Source organism: Caenorhabditis remanei, chromosome X (genome assembly GCF_010183535.1).
Source record: "Caenorhabditis remanei strain PX506 chromosome X, whole genome shotgun sequence".
Taxonomy (NCBI): Eukaryota; Metazoa; Nematoda; class Chromadorea; order Rhabditida; family Rhabditidae; genus Caenorhabditis; species Caenorhabditis remanei.
Genome location: NC_071333.1, coordinates 4,365,534 through 4,381,372, shown reverse-complemented (window position 1 = coordinate 4,381,372; position 15,839 = coordinate 4,365,534). Strand labels below are relative to the sequence as shown.

Here is a 15,839-nt window from a genome sequence, read left to right as displayed (position 1 = left end):
ACTCGTCAGGTTTTTCATCATCAGCAAATCATCAGCGTTTCACGCATGAGTGTCATTTCAATAATTGTGGAAAGTAAAACTTCATTCAGCACGTCCAGATTGTCAGGATATCATCTGAAATTTGAAAGAAACTTCAATTTTTAACACGTCGGTTGCATATCTTGCAACATGAATAGCATATATTTGTTCTCTCTTGAAAATGTTTTCACGTACTCACCTTATTTGAAGACTTGGTTACTCGCAATCGGCCATCGTCCGTTTCATTTCATTCTTATTACCATAACTTTGCTAACTATCTTGTTTAGATTGAATTTTTCTCCTTGTGAACGTTTAACGCCGTCATCTTCCTACTAGCATAAGGTATTTGAGTTTCTTGTTGTTGAAGGCGTTAGAGTGAACCCGTCAGAAAGAAAGAACTCAGGAAGCCTCACTTTTTCTATGATAAATACCCCAAAATGTAGCCGAAACCGATTTTTTGATCTCCAAAAAGTTCCAATCTGGCATACTTTCAGCAACATTTCACCCATCATCCTCAGGTTAAAAAAAATACTTACACTGATTTAATTTCTTTATGACCATCATCTCCATTTTCTTCTCAACAGGCTAGAACAGTTTGATTCAACACGATCATTACGAAATCATTAGTTCCTGAGTCTTGAGATGGAATTTTTATTTCCAGTGATCTGTATTCTTCTTTGAACACTTGAAGTGAGTATCATGGCACTTAATTGATACATTTGTGTCCATGGATTTCCTGATCAGCTCCTGTCGGCGTAAGATATGTATTCGAGGTGGTCTTAAATAGAAAACTGTGAAAATTTGCTAAAATTCGAATCATTCAGTGATTTCATAAGTCAGGTTTCCAGAGAAAATGTTGTCGGCATCGCCAGATTTTTCAAAAAAAAAGTATGAGTGACTTCAATAATATTTTTATTGGAAATTCCCCACATACGACTCGTTCAACGGACAGCAAAGAGACTAGTTATGGTTTCAACAATGGGAGATTGCAGTTCAAAATTTGTTTTTGCTCCAAAAGGCAGTATTGAGGATATAACGGCATTTTAACTAAGTTTCTGTAGTAGAAAACTCCGATTCGGTGCAGATACGATGTTTCTGAAAAAACTCGATAATTTTGCATTTCACAGTGAACGAAAATTTCCTATTTCAGTTTCGTGATCCCTCTACTGATGCCCTTCTCAATTTCATTGTGTTTGCAAGATTCACTATCGTTTTTTATTCTATTTTTGAGCAGAGATCACAGTTATGGTCCGTCTGCACTAGATCAAAACGTTTTTTTTGTTGGTGAAAACGCGAATAGAATTTCTCCAACTAGGTTCAGGATATGCTCTATCAGCAACACAAAAAAACCAGTGTTGTCTAGAAATTCTGTTCGCAATGATATATTTTCTGTTTTTGTTCAAAAATAAAAAATGAGAAAGTTGCTTTGATCACATAATTGACTTTTGATGATTATTCACAAAGTTCTTACCTTTAGAGATCCGGCAAATTCCTGGTTGTGACTGTCAATTCTGGTTGTAGTGAAGGAAAAACTGGAAATGCTGAATCCACGAAGATGCCATCATGCGGCTTCTATTTTCTCAGTTGAATGACCCTGGAGACTTGTTGAATTGCTGGGAACAGAGCGTATTTTTGATTTAAAGTTTAGATATCAGAGATTTCCGCATGATGAGCTCTCTGAAATAGGAAAAGTGATTAATTTGGTAGTTACTAACAGAAGAAAAGAACAAAAATCAATTCGAAAACTTACAATATTGTTCCCATCGACATTTTCGTCTTAATTGTGCCCATCTTCTTATTTTCCATTCTAATCTCAATGGTGCAGGCACGAATTCTCATTTTGCGTCTTTGTTGAAATTGTCGAGTTTAGGAGGATTTCATAATGTCGGAGCCCAGCTCGTTGCCAAAATCGATTCAATGACTCTGGATACTTGATGCATGAAAAACCAGCACATCTCCTCATAAAAAGGTCTCTGAAATAGAGAATACGATTATTTAGATAGTTTTGATTTAGATGCAAAAACGTACAGCAGCTGAATAAAACAGCAACAATTAACTCATGAAACTCACCGTATTGTTTCAAACAAAAACTGCATTTCTCAAATTTCTTTCTTCTTGATTTTATCCTAAATACTTCAGAATATTGATTTGTGACCGGCGGTTAGTGTGTGCGAAATGTGCGTTGAAGGTGAGCGGTGGTTCGGTGACGTTCTCCACGGCCTCCTAGGACATACAAATACAAACGGAGGACCAAAGGATCATATCTGCTTTGCATTGGAGCGCGTTTTGATTGGGGAACCTTTTTGCTCTGAAAAAAGTAGCAAGGTAGGTGCTCGTCTAAAATTCTAATTTTAGTTCAGAAGAAAGAAGTCTCCAAGAGGTTGGATTTAAAAAAAGACAAAGAAAAACATTAAGGAAAGAGAATTCATACGCATTCGTTAAATGTTAGAAAAAAGTTTTTATCAAAGCCTTTTTCATAAATTTCTCTTTTTTTTGAAGTTTGATTAATTAGTTTTTTTCCATGCAGCGTTCAGTGAAATAATAGAAGATGGCCTAGGATTTTCACCAGTTTTTCTGACTCAAAAACCAAGAAATACGGAGATATTTCTGCATAAAATCATGAACTTTAACACTCAATAATTTTTTCTCTATTTTTTTCTAAAAAAAAGTGATCGAATTTCTAGCCTTTTTTCTCGAAAAAGAGCTGGAAGAGAAAAAGCGATTAAGTAAACAACAGGCGATGAGGGATGATGGAGTGTCGTTTGACACTCTTTTTTCTTTCACAATTAATTAGAAAACACCGTTATTTGTCTTTTATATTCCTTTTTTGTTTTTTTTACTAGTTTAATACGATAATAACGACATCAGAATCCTAGTTTTCATAGAATTCACTGGAATAAATGAGAATAAACGCGTTTTTTTCAAGTTTTATTTTTTTCTATTGTATCGTTCAATAACACACTGTCTATGCATATAACACCTTCGTTCTGCTTTGAATTGCAAATATTTCATACTAATTAGTGAGTACTTTCTATTTTTTAGAACAGATACAATTTTTGGTAGGATGCGAAGAGAACGTCACCTGACGACCGCGCATGTCCAACGTGTACGCCAAACGCCGACAATCAATATTTTGTTTATGGAGAGAAAATTCAAGCCCGTATTTCAACAATTATGACGTTTGAGAAAAAACACACCTAGAAGAATCGGAAAATTGTAAGATTTTCGAGTTTCATTTTGATGTTTCCTGTTTTTTCATTCAATTGTCTTATTTCAGGAACGTTTTAGTGAGGAAATGTTTCCAGTCGCGCCGCGCCGTCAAACCGAAAAATGTTTTGTTTTTCCTCAGAAGTGCTCATCAGAGGAGAGATGGGTAACAACATGATGAAATCCCTTTGGACTTTGCAATTTCCACAAATCGCAAAAAGGTAAGTGTTTCGTAAATGATCTTCAAACAAGGTCATCATGTGACCAAGGCAACCCCTTATCTTATCTTTCTGAAAGGAAAACGAATGAAACGAATATTGTTGCCAACAAAATTCGTAGCCTACAGTCGTTTTTTAGTTTGATGGAAAGAGAAAATTGGCGCGTTCTAAAAAAAAAAACCGGTTTCACCGGTTGAAATGGTTTCGTAGTGGTCAAAGTGACAAATCAGATTATTAGAACTAAAGCCTCAAAACCCAATCTTTAACTGTTCGAGTAAGCTGCAAAAAACATCTTCCTCATCCGGAATCATCTGATAAATACAAACATTTTCCTATTCCAGGCCGACTAACCAGAACTCTGGCTTTCGAATGAGAGAAGAGAAGCAGTCAACTAATCGCGAACGTCCGTGTAGTCACCGTCTCATGATGACTTTCCAAGAAAAAATGAAGCAGTCTTGAAACTTCACCTCCACACAGTCCAGAAAACGGTCTCAAAATCACAAAATCCGAAGAATCAAATCAAAACTCAATGCTTTTGTCAAGAAACCTGCTGTAAAAAGAGTTCCCGCTATTACTGTTGAGAATCTGTGTTTAATGTTACCGAGAAGAACAACTGTTGATGCATGTATATGCGATGATTTGCAAAGACATCGAGATTGTCATGATAAGAATGAAGTGCGGCGCAAGATGGTCAAGTGCGATAAACTAGACCAAAAAATTAGGAAATGGTTACGACGGTATACACAAATATATGTTTTTAGGTTATTTATGGATGTTTTCCACGGGAAGTTTGGAAATCAAAGCAGTTTTCAGTCAAAATGACTTATGAAGTGTCTGCCAGATGGAACCCTATGTCCATAAAACTGTGAAAACTATGACGTAAGGATTTGAGAAGGTGGAGTAGTTCATATATTTTTTATTTCAGAAATTATTGGATTCATCTACCTCTAATAACTCAATACTAATGAGCAACAGAAAAACTAGGGAAGCTGCCGCCTCCGCCTTGCGTTGACTTGATCGATGGATGTCTGTGGGGTGCCAAATTCTCGATTATAATTTTTCTGAACGTTATTTCTGCATTGAAACTGCATTTTGACGGTTAGTACAATTGACAGAACTAGAAGTGATACTCTCCGTTGGAAGTCTTTCAGGTTGCAAGATGTTCCTTCATGGTGTTCTGCAGTCTCATCTCAAAGGATACTCAATTTGATCGTCCGATGTGGTTTGCTGGGATAGTTGAACAAGTGCTACCTGCTGACTCATTCTCGTAGCAACGAGACGGTTCGCACCTTATTCGCAGAACTGGTAAGGTTTTTGAACCATGGAATGAAAAACTTTGATAACTAGTAAGACCATATACAAAATTTCTAACCTGTGGCTAAATTTCACTCCAGTTTGTCTTTAAAACTTCCGAAAATTATAGATTATATCTGAAAACATTCCTCGTTCAACGCTTTTATATTTATTGAAGCGACCATAGTCTGCCATTTTGGCCAAGTTTTGGTCGAACTTTTTGAAAAATTTGTAGAAAAACGCCAATTTAGATTCAAAATGGAAACAAATGGTTTTTTTCAGCGATTCAACACAATTATTATCCGTTCCGGGCTTAGCCTGTAATCGGCTCAGAATGGATTCAGTGTCTGCCGTCAATCCTTCTCCATAGACTGTTTCGAGAAAATAGTTTGCCATTCGAATGAACGAATGAATTTATGGTTTAAAGCGAGTGCACCTGGTGTTGAAAAAAAACCGGGTTATCAAAACAACTTGTATGATAAAATTTGTATTTAATTTTTTTATATTCAAAATTCAAAAACTACAATTGTATTGGGTTATAAAGGGAGTCATATAATAGGTGGGTTCGATGGAATTATTCGAATCAATAAATTATAAAAATTAGGCAAACATTAATTTTTTCGTTCCAAATTCCTTCTCCTCTTCTTCCCCGAGATCATGTCTGATTTTTTGATGGGAGCGTGATCGAAGCTGAATTGTTTCGATTCCAAAATATAAGCGATTCTGCTTGACGAATCCAACATAAACAACGACCAACAAAGCGACCAAAAACATGAGAAACACAAGTTTCAGAGTGTCCTGTTGCGATTCAGTGATGGTCAGGGGTGGCATTGACTGAAAAAAAAGTAGTCAGTTTTCCTCTTCCAATCCAAGAAAATCTCAGAAATAAATTGATGGAAACGTCAGGAAGCCAAAAAATACACAACAGCTTCTTCCTTGTTATTGTCTCATGCTCAACAAGGGAAGTTTAACCTTCAAAATTTTGTTTTTCGGTTTTTGTTGCCCCCTGACCCAATTATTTAAGCTTCAAAGCTAAAGAAAATCGTAAAATTTCTCAAAACACTCCCACTCAAGAAGTCTAAAGTTACGGGAATTGGGGATTTCATATCAGAGACTATTCAGTTTTGAGGCCTAAATTAATCTAATGGTGTCCCTTTTTTGGTATAAGGACCCTAATTGTTTCAGTTTCTGAAATAATTAAAACGATTCTCTAGGTATTCAAAAATAAAAAAATTAGCTCTAGGTATTCAAAGTAATATATTAACTAATATGAATACTCACAGCTTTCAGAGTATTCTCATCCAAAGGGATGGCGGTGGTGTTTGCGATGGTAGGGGCGATTGTGTGGAGAAGTGAAGAATCGCTTTTTACGGCAGCGGCGGTTGGAGTCATGGTAGATGGTGGTGATGCCGAAATGAGCTGAAATTAAGATAGGAAATTTTGAAAGCTCGTTTTGTGGAACGAAATGTAAACTTTAGTTGGTCAGGAACTCAAATATGTATCAAGGAGTCTAAAATACCGGGAATTTGTGATTCCAAATCAAAAACTATTCGTGTACCCTTTTTTTACTTCGTGGTATGAGGACCCTGATTGGTCAGTTTCTGAGTTAATTAAAACGAGTCAGTTAACTCTAGGTATTCCATGTAATATATCAATTGATATGTATATTCCTACTCACATGTGGCTCCATTCGGACAAGCTGGGTCATGAGGCAAACCGCGAGGATGATGGATTTCATTCTGAAAACGGAGATAGATTGATAATTTTTTTATCGAACAAAAAGCACAAATTTGAAAGAGATACAACATCAAATCAATTGGACGGTTGTGAGTTTACTATTTGTAATAAAAGGAACAGAAAAGAGGTTTTCTTTTTCTGAGATTCAAACCTCTTTTGATGGCATGAATACTCTTTTTGAATGAGCAGAAAGGGCGTACAGACCAAGTAAACACTCATAGTTAACATTCAAAAAAAAAGGAAAAAGATTATGGTGACATTTAATTGGTTGGTTGGACAACCAAGGGAATATGTGTGTGCCCTAATTTGTTTAGGAAAAAGTACATAGATAGAGGGAAAGGGAACGGTTCATGAAAATGAAAAAGAATGGTTTATCCGATTATAATCTATCCTGAACAGAAATTAAATTATTATGTCTTTCGTCCAAGAAACCATGAGAACGAATAAAAGAATGAAATAATCCGTATGTAGTTAGTAAAATGATGAGACATTTTTGACACAAGTTTGCGAAAACTAATAGAACTCGCCCCGAACCCTAGACAAGAGAAGACACCAACAAAAGAAGCGAGGAAGACATCCGAAAACAGAAAAAAGTGCAAATAAAATTTTGGTACAGTAGGCAAACCAAGTGGGCGGTCTTATGAGTTCACTACTTGTCAAAAAAAAATAAGGGTCCCGTTATTTTCTCATTACTCACTCCATGAACGCTATCTCGCTGGCTGGAATACTCATTTCCGAGCAAAAGCCGGGTCGGAAGGGTCTATGGGCTAAAATAACACTATTGGCAAATAAAAAAGGCCCTGGAAAAGTCATGACGATGGTTTATTGGTTGGTTGGACAGTGGAATAGGTACTTTAAACTATTTGAGAGAAAGTTGACAGGGGGTCATGAGAAGAAAAAAACGGATGAAACCGCCGATCATCTTCTAACTTGAACAGAAATTCAATTTTTGTGTTCTTCCGCGCGAAAAACCAGTTTTTAAATTCGAGTGTACTCAGAGAGAACACTGAAAGAAGAAGATAGAGGGGAGTCAAAAACCAATTTCAAATTGGTTGTCATGTTGAATTGGTCTGTGTCAAATAACTAAACACATTTTCGAAGATGGCATTGTTTATTTTTAACTAAAATAGACAAGAAGAATGGATCCAACAATAAGAACATTTATAGACTTAGATAAAATAAATCTTCTACTGCAGAAACGATAATCGTAGTGGTACAGACCGAAGGAAAGCATTGAGATGATCCGGGTATCCAATTTGCTAGAAAATCGTTGAATTCCATAAATTCAGTTTGTCAATTTGCTTCTGTTGATGAAGGTACAGTAAATTTTCTAATAGAACGGCAGGTCACTTTATTTTTCAGTCTATCGTTTTTTTTTCAATTTGACTTTTATGCAAAAAATCTTTTTTTTTTTTTTCTTTTTTTTTGCCATCTTTTTGATTCAAAAGAGAAAGTTCAAAAATTGCGGCAGTTTACCCATGTCTCTTCAAAACCATCTTCAAATAAACAATTGTTTGTTTAACTTTTCCGACCTTCAGTTTTCATGTTACTTGTTCAGTCTGTTCTATTACAAAGAAAGGTAAAGTTGTGTTTGAGTCTTTCATGAACTTTTGAACCATTGTCATGTGACCGCCGCCATGCCAACACACGGCGCCTTTTCTTGATATGTGTAATTTCAAAAAAAAAATTCTGCGCAAGTGGCGTTTAGTCAAAGAATGATTATATCGAGATAGTTTCTGGGGGAATTATTTCGTTTTGAATTTTTAAAGGTAGCTGAACCGAGAATAGCTCAAAGTTTCAGTTGCCATTTGAGAACCACTGAGTTGTTGAGTATGTAAATTGGCTGGGCGCTCCGTGGTAGTCAATTTCTGCTCTTTTTTCACCCTTTTTGGTTTGGTCACTGTGAGGCCTCATAACTCTTTTCAGACTGATATTCGGACATATCTATATGATAATTTTCTTGTTTTCCTGGCTTTCTGATTTGATTCGAATCGAACAAACCTTCTATTTTGGAATAATGGTGTCCCCTTCAATGACAAATTGGTTAATCATGGAATTACACTATGATTTTAGAGTTATGGGAAGAATAGGAAGAAAAAGAAGTGATAGAGAAGCGGGGGAACATAAGGAATGAAAATATTGAAAGAGAAGATAGATATTTAGTCCATGAACATAAAACTGTTTTTCGCTCTAAGCTATATAGCATATTCTGAAAGAAATTTACTGTAAATGAATTAGCTCTCCGCCGCGTAATCAAAAGTCTAGCGAAACTTCACTAATTCAAGTGAAACTTTGCTTTGGCTGAAACAACTCTATCTTAAAAAAGGAAGGTTAGAAAGACCATGAAAATAGGAAATGTTCAAATAATTGTTTATTGAAAACAATCACAAAATTATAGAAGACCACTGAAAAACAATTCTTAAGGTAACATCTCAGAAGGCTCAGAAAAAACATTCAAATGAAAATTATCCTGTTATTTTCAGTCGACGGTTCCAGTTGGGTACGTGACAAAAGCGTATTTCCAGATTGGTGTTCACGGTGAATCTTTGCTGCCTCTTTGAACGTCTTGATTTAGATAAATATGTATGATCAATGAAGTGAAGAGATACATCACGATGACATTTGTCTGAAGATAATAAACTAAGAAAATATGTTGTCTTCTTTCATTTTATGCGTGTAACTTTTACAGTAATTTTTTTGCAATCATCAAAACGGTTAATTTTATCCACAAGTTCAAAATGATTTCATGCTATTTTGTTTTTAATAACGTCTTCTACAGTAACCCTACAATATGGTTGCACTGAAACTCAATTCTCTTCAATTTTTCTTTTTGGTGGTGTTGCTTTCTGCAGTTATCACTCACTGGTGTCAACGAGATAAATGGAATTGGTGGACACTCAGTTGCATCTTCATCCTGGACGACCTCTAGAGCAGCAGCATTGCAAGCGATAGTCATGAGGAATAGTGAAATGATAAAAAAGTAGCGGTGAAGCTTTCTGAAAACTAAAGATTACCATTGAAAAAAAAAACAGTTAAAATATACCTTTTCGGGAGAAGTATTGATGTATAGAATGAATTCAGAAAATTTGTTACTTGAAAGTTTCGAAAAACGGTTTTAAAGATTCCCACAATTACATAACAATTGAAAAAACATTTTTTGTATTGAATCTACACAATCAACGCAGCAAACTTGTCTAGCACCTCGGAAAAGCACAGAGAACAATGTTTGAATATCGTATTTTGTGAAATACTGGTTATAAATGAGAGTGTTATTTTCAAGTTCTCCTCAACATTGCCTCGCGCTGAAAATGAAATGGTGGTCAGTTGATTCACAAACAAAAAACATACTCTTAAATTTTCTTGTTTTTCGTACTCGATTTCCTTCTTCAGATCCTCATTTCTTTTCAGGAGAGACTCATGAATGCACGTTGCAACAATAAGAGAGAATAGGAAAATGAAGGCCATGCAAGCTAAAACAGCTTTTAGGAGACGGTGTCGAAAACTGGATTCGGTGTCGAAAACTGGAGTATCAGGATCCGTAAAGTTTCCAGCGAGGACGATCTAAATAAGTTTCATTGAGGATGAAGAAGTACCTTCTGAAAACAACAAACAGTGTTCCCATAAGCGATGAGACAAGTTGCCGTTTTCTACTGTTAACGTTTTTACATTTTGGAAATGTTTTTGAAACTGGTAAGTTTGAGTATTGAACCAATTCTCTGATCTATTATTTCACAGTGAGGTCTGGTAAAAATTTAGTCATCTACAACTACGAGACTCAATTGTTGTCTGCATTTCTAAACATGAGATCAGGAGACTGGGATGATGTCAAAAAGTGGAATTTCTACTGAAGAAACCAAGAGTTGAAAACTCATTTTGTCACTGTATTCTATAAATGTGCTCATATCTTTCAGATGTGAAATTGTGACAGTGCGTACTCCCTTGCTAGCTCTATCTGTAAGATTTTAGCCAATTACTTACCTCAGTTACAAAATTTTTAGTACGATTAAAAGCCGGTTCGAAATTAGGATGATTGTGATATTCTGGTAAACGGGCATGCACCCCAAGAACTAGAAGAATGACACAATTGATCCCAATTGTCAAAAAATTCATTTTAAAATACTCAAATATGATTTTTCTGACCAGAAATAACGATTATGTTGTTCATGATTTGAGTTTCAATTGGCTGAAATGTAAGTATGAACGTTTATTCCGGATTATTCAAATAGCCGAAAAACTATACGAGACCAGTAAATCACCAGTATTACCAATAAGAAGATTGAAACCACCGACCCGACGCAATTCAACAAGGAATTTGATCAAGCGGGAGTTAAAATTTTGATACATTGGTTCTTTTTTTTATTTGAGAGGTTCTACTATTCAGAATTTGAAAGGTTATCATTGGGAAAAACACCTATAATATTACTAAAAAAAAACGAGAGAATAGTGAAAAAGCAAAAATCGACAGAGAAACAGAGATTCCACGAAAAAATGGGAACACAAACATAAAAATTTCACGTTTTATACAAACCAATAAAAACTAAGTATCCTGTTTGATTTCAAATACTTTCACACTGAAAAATTGCTGACAGAATCGAATTGGCTCCAAAAATTCTGGAACTAGAATTCTTCTTCAAAACCTTGGATCACAATTTTGTTTGAAATCTTTATCCAAGACTATGAAAAATGAATCTTACATCATAAGTTTTGAACATTCATGACATCTAGTTTCGTAATGTTTAGCCTATTGATCCAGAGCCTGATCGTGATCGTTGCGTTTGAGATCCTGAGATTCAATATTGATTCCGAATTTCGGATCGTAAATTTGGATTATATAACTGAATTTTGGGTTATGAAAAGAACTGTTACCAATCAATCAATCTGATACTTTTGACTTCTACAACATTGGTTTTTATCCGAATTTGTGGTACCAGGAAAAAATGCGATAAAGTGGGAAAATTCAGCATTGTATGAGCAACGAACCCATAGCCTCTAGATTTGTACGCGCGCCACAACCACCGCGTTACCAACAAAAAAAGTGTGGATATGCTGTGGTAGACACTTTGGTTGACCGCATGCCTCGCGGTAAAAAGCTTAACCATAGGAAAAAGTGGTTCATAACTCGATTCGTGTGACCATTTTGCAGATTTTCTTGCAGTTTTCGAATCCTCCGGGTCGACAGTACCTTTTTTAGAAGAAGTTAGAACAAGTTTAACTCGCGGGCCCTTGACAGTTGTGTTCATTCCCCTTTTCTTGTTTCTATTCCCCCTTGTCCATTTTTTTATTGTCCACAGTTTTTTTATCGTTTACTTTCAGAACTATGATCATTCGAACATTCTTGGTTCTCACTTGGGTCATCAAAATCTGCAGTGCATATCCTCTTGCAGAAAACAGTACCACCACCTCACATTCAAACATTAATCTTGGAAATATGAACGAGGTGAGGTGGCTTCCATATGACAATGTTCTAGAGATTTTCCTGACTAGTATGTAAAACATTTTCTCCTAAAGTGTTTTAATTCACAATATTCTTGCACTGATTTTTAGGAAAAAGATATAGTCAATAAAAACGTTTTGTATGTATTTCGATAAAAATTACGTAATTAAATTCCGTCTCTGCTTGATTTACAGGGCTAGTTTTCCACCCTCATTGTTCCCAATTTTCAGATTCTTTTCTTCGTAACGAAAATCCCAAGTACACTATCTTTTCCCATCTACCTGCTCTGTCAACTTACTGTCCAGCTGGTCTTTATTTTACTGTTTTCCAGTAGCTGTTGTACCCGATTCACCACCAAGATACAACGGGATTCATACGATGCATATTTTAAAAAGAAGGCTAAAAACAAAGAAACAAAAATAGAGAAAAAGGTGATCAAGCTAGAGAAGAAGAAAAAAGAAGAGAAACTTGGAAGAAGGAAGAGAAAAGTTTGGCAAAGAAGGAATAATGTAGTGTATGAGTTACATTCCATATTCATCGCAATCCGATTGAGAATAAACCTGTTAAATTTGTTTTCATTTTTATCCATTATTAAACATGGCAGAAAAATGAGTGAGCAACTCAAGGGCCATTTTTTACAGACTCAATCAGAAAGATATTTTGAGTCTACTTTTCTAAGTTTTTCCAGATGTCCCGTGCAGTCTTCCCTTTTTCCACTTTCTCTATTGCAGAATTTCATATTTTTTGGAAAAAAAGTCTATCATTGTTTCAGTGGCCATAGATCATAATAACCGAAAACAACTAGCACCATTAGTTCATAAACAATTTGAAATTTGAATTTCTGAGTCACCGATTGACCGTTCCGACTCCTTTCAAAATCTATTGTCTGTCCCTCTCTTTGTGACATTTATTTTCAAAAGGTTTCTTTGGCGGCAGCCATATGAAGAACCTCTCCCATCTTTGCGATTGTAACGGACTGCTTTTTAGCATTTCTCCTCTGCAATCACCACTTTCACCTGGAACTGGGCTTCTGTTTTTTTTTTTTCATAAATCAAGATTGTACAAAGGCGGCTCAACAAGAAATTCACTGAACGATCAGTCAATTTTTGTCTGAAAGACTCTCTTCTCTCCTTCTCTGTTCAATAGCTCAATTTTTTAGCCGTGTCTACTTGTCAACAATCGAGTTAAGAGTTGCTTCTTTCATTTTCTTTTTTATCTTCCTTTCTCTTGTTCTCACTAGGGAATGACTTACACATAGGTTGGAGATACACAACATGATATATATCTTTGGAAAGCTGACCTTTCCCTGATTCCAAATCTATATTCAGTTTTTGCAGTGGCCCTCCCAGTTTTGAGAAATTTGGCTCCAAAGTTAGGGTAAATTTTAGTGCTCAAACTCAAGTTGTCAACCCGCGTGTTGCTCTAACGCGTAATCGGAGGATAGTTCAAACAGCGGTTGAATGGTCGAAGGGATAACAGGTGTGGTAGTAGGTGGACACTCTGTGGTTCGATTCCTTGCTTTTTTTCCTTTCTTTTTCCTTTTTTGTAATCCTCGTTTTTGGGTTCCATGGCCATTACAATGTGCCAGGATTCGGTTTTTGAAGCTTTTTGAGTCTATATTGACTTCCTGCGACGTTTTAAGAAATTTTCTTTTTTCAAGAAATTCAACTTTTCTGTGACCAAGTCCATGGTGGACAGTCGGAATTTTTTTTTTTCGAAAAATTTTCGTTAAAAGTTAGAAAAACAATAGAAAATGTTATAGCAAGGTATAACAATTATTTTTTCCAAAGTTTACTTGTCTTGTTACTCTGGTATATACTTTTTTGAAGCAATTACTCTGCTTCTTATGCGGTGATTCGAAGTTAAAGTCGTAGTGAAGATCTCTATCATGTAAACATGGTGAAATCTAATATCAAAACGCACTTTCTATTGTTTTTCTAACTTTTAACGAAAATTTTTCAAAAAAAAAAAAAGTCAGTTTAGTGTTCAGACTACCATATTTATTCAAGAATTCATCCGTTAGTCATTCGTTCATTTTTTTCCTTTTTAATCTCAGATTCAATTCAAAAAATTTCATTCCAGAAAATTCCGTTCATTTCCACTATTTTTCGAAATCTTTTTATCTTTATTTATCTCATTTCTCTCCGCTGGCCCTTCCATTCCAGATAGTCCAATCATGTGCCGTCGCCCTTTTCTCAGCTTTTTCCTCTTTTTGTTTCTCCCCGCTTTTATTTTTTATGTACGCACCCATATTTCCCATTCCCTCTTTTTTCTTTGATCATTCGAAACGTATTAGAGCTTTTTATAAACTAGAATAATCAAATTCGTACATCCCCAGGATCATTATAACTTGAATAAAACCACTGAATACCAAGAAATTTTGAACATTCAAAAATGATGTTTACTTTTAAGATCAGAAATAGAATCACGAAGATCTCAGAATCTTAAAATCTTAAGATTTCTGGTGACCATCTTTTACAATTTGAATTTAAATCACGAACAAAACCATAAAGTCTGAATTTCTTCTTTATTCTAGAATCCAGTGTTTTGGATCGCAATTAAGGTGCCAGATTGTCGACGGGCATTCTGAATTGAGTACTGAACTAGAAAATCAAACATTTTCATTTGTAAATAAACATTTCGAAATTCGAATTTTTGAGTCACTCACCGACCATTTGTAATCCTTTTTTCAAATCTTTCCATATCGTTCCAATTTCATTTCCCCCCTCCAAATCACCCTCCATCAGTTGATAGTTCAATTATGTGCTCACCTTTTATGTATTAGGCTCTTTGATGTTCCGACCGCTTTTCACATTTAATTTCCTAGTTTTGACTTCGATTTCAAACATAAGTCTTCTTCTCGCTAGTTTTTGAAAAGACTCGCTAATTGAACCCCTTTCTCATAAGTTATTTTTCTCTATCGTTCCCATGCCTCTTCAAAATGTTCAATAAAATCATAAGCCTCCCCCTTTTTCTCAGTTTTTTTCTTCGTTTCTCCCTCGCTCCTTTTTGATGTTATTGCGCACATTTACCATTTTTCTCTCTTCACCTTTCATTTGACCTTTTCATTCAAACTAAACTTTTGAATGATTGTCTCATTATTGACATTCTTTTTGAACTTTATCAGCGCTTAACGTATCTTTCTTGTTATTTACCATAATTTTCATCAGGATTTGCGTATTTTTCTTGATAGTGACTACCAATTCTTCTTCGCTTTGTAAGATTGTTTCGAAGTTGTTATTTTCAGAATGAAACTGGGATACCTTCTCCTCCTCTTTCTCGTTATTCTCGTCGCTGGTATTGGAGCAAGACCAGCCGATATCGAGGTGTTCGACATCGAACCAGAGGTAAGAAACATTTGAAATAATAATTGAACCCAATACATTAGTTTGAAACTGCATATTTCTTTTTTTCAGGGTACTCCTTACGAGGATTACAAGGAAGAACCTCTTCTTACTGGAGAAGAGTCCACCACTGTGGAGTCTGTGGAGGTAAGCCAGTTTTATCGTATTAAAAAAGGTTATTCATGCTGGACTGAACAAAATATACCAAACCTCAAACTGGGGAGTGGCAGAAGATTCCCCAAGAAAAGGAGAGCTGGGATACCAGGATGTGAGTCACACGCCGTGAGGAAGAAAACAAGCTATCTCTCAAATTAATTATAGAAAAACTGTCTTTTCTTCAGTATAAATCTTGAGTCAATGTACTGTAACTATGAAATACTGTTTTCAGACCCCTTTCTCGACATTCATCATGGAACATCTTCAATCGGTCCGTTCCATCATGATGATGGTTTTTCTTCTCGTTATCTTCTTGGCAACTCTCTAATAATCTGAAAAACTAATCGCATTTAATTTTTTATCTTGGTTTTTTGCCAACAGTTTACGAGTGATAATATTGTTCCGATTTTTTTTTGTATTGAGATATTTCAT

The 15,839-nt window shown here is 35.5% G+C and overlaps 2 protein-coding genes across 2 annotated transcripts; both read right to left on the bottom strand.

Annotated features, from left to right (window-relative positions):
- Positions 1–5,336: 5,336 nt before the first annotated feature.
- On the bottom strand, positions 5,337–6,474 carry GCK72_022845 (uncharacterized protein; the record flags this gene model as incomplete). The annotated part of the gene is made up of 3 exons (XM_003102865.2): positions 5,337–5,570; positions 6,018–6,155; positions 6,415–6,474. 3 exons carry the CDS (start codon positions 6,472–6,474, stop codon positions 5,337–5,339), a joined length of 432 nt encoding a protein of 143 aa, XP_003102913.2.
- Positions 6,475–9,006: 2,532 nt separating this feature from the next.
- On the bottom strand, positions 9,007–9,938 carry GCK72_022844 (uncharacterized protein; the record flags this gene model as incomplete). The annotated part of the gene is made up of 3 exons (XM_053735095.1): positions 9,007–9,099; positions 9,337–9,469; positions 9,847–9,938. The coding sequence occupies 3 exons, from the start codon at positions 9,936–9,938 to the stop codon at positions 9,007–9,009; spliced, it is 318 nt and encodes a 105-aa protein (XP_053578661.1).
- Positions 9,939–15,839: the final 5,901 nt, after the last annotated feature.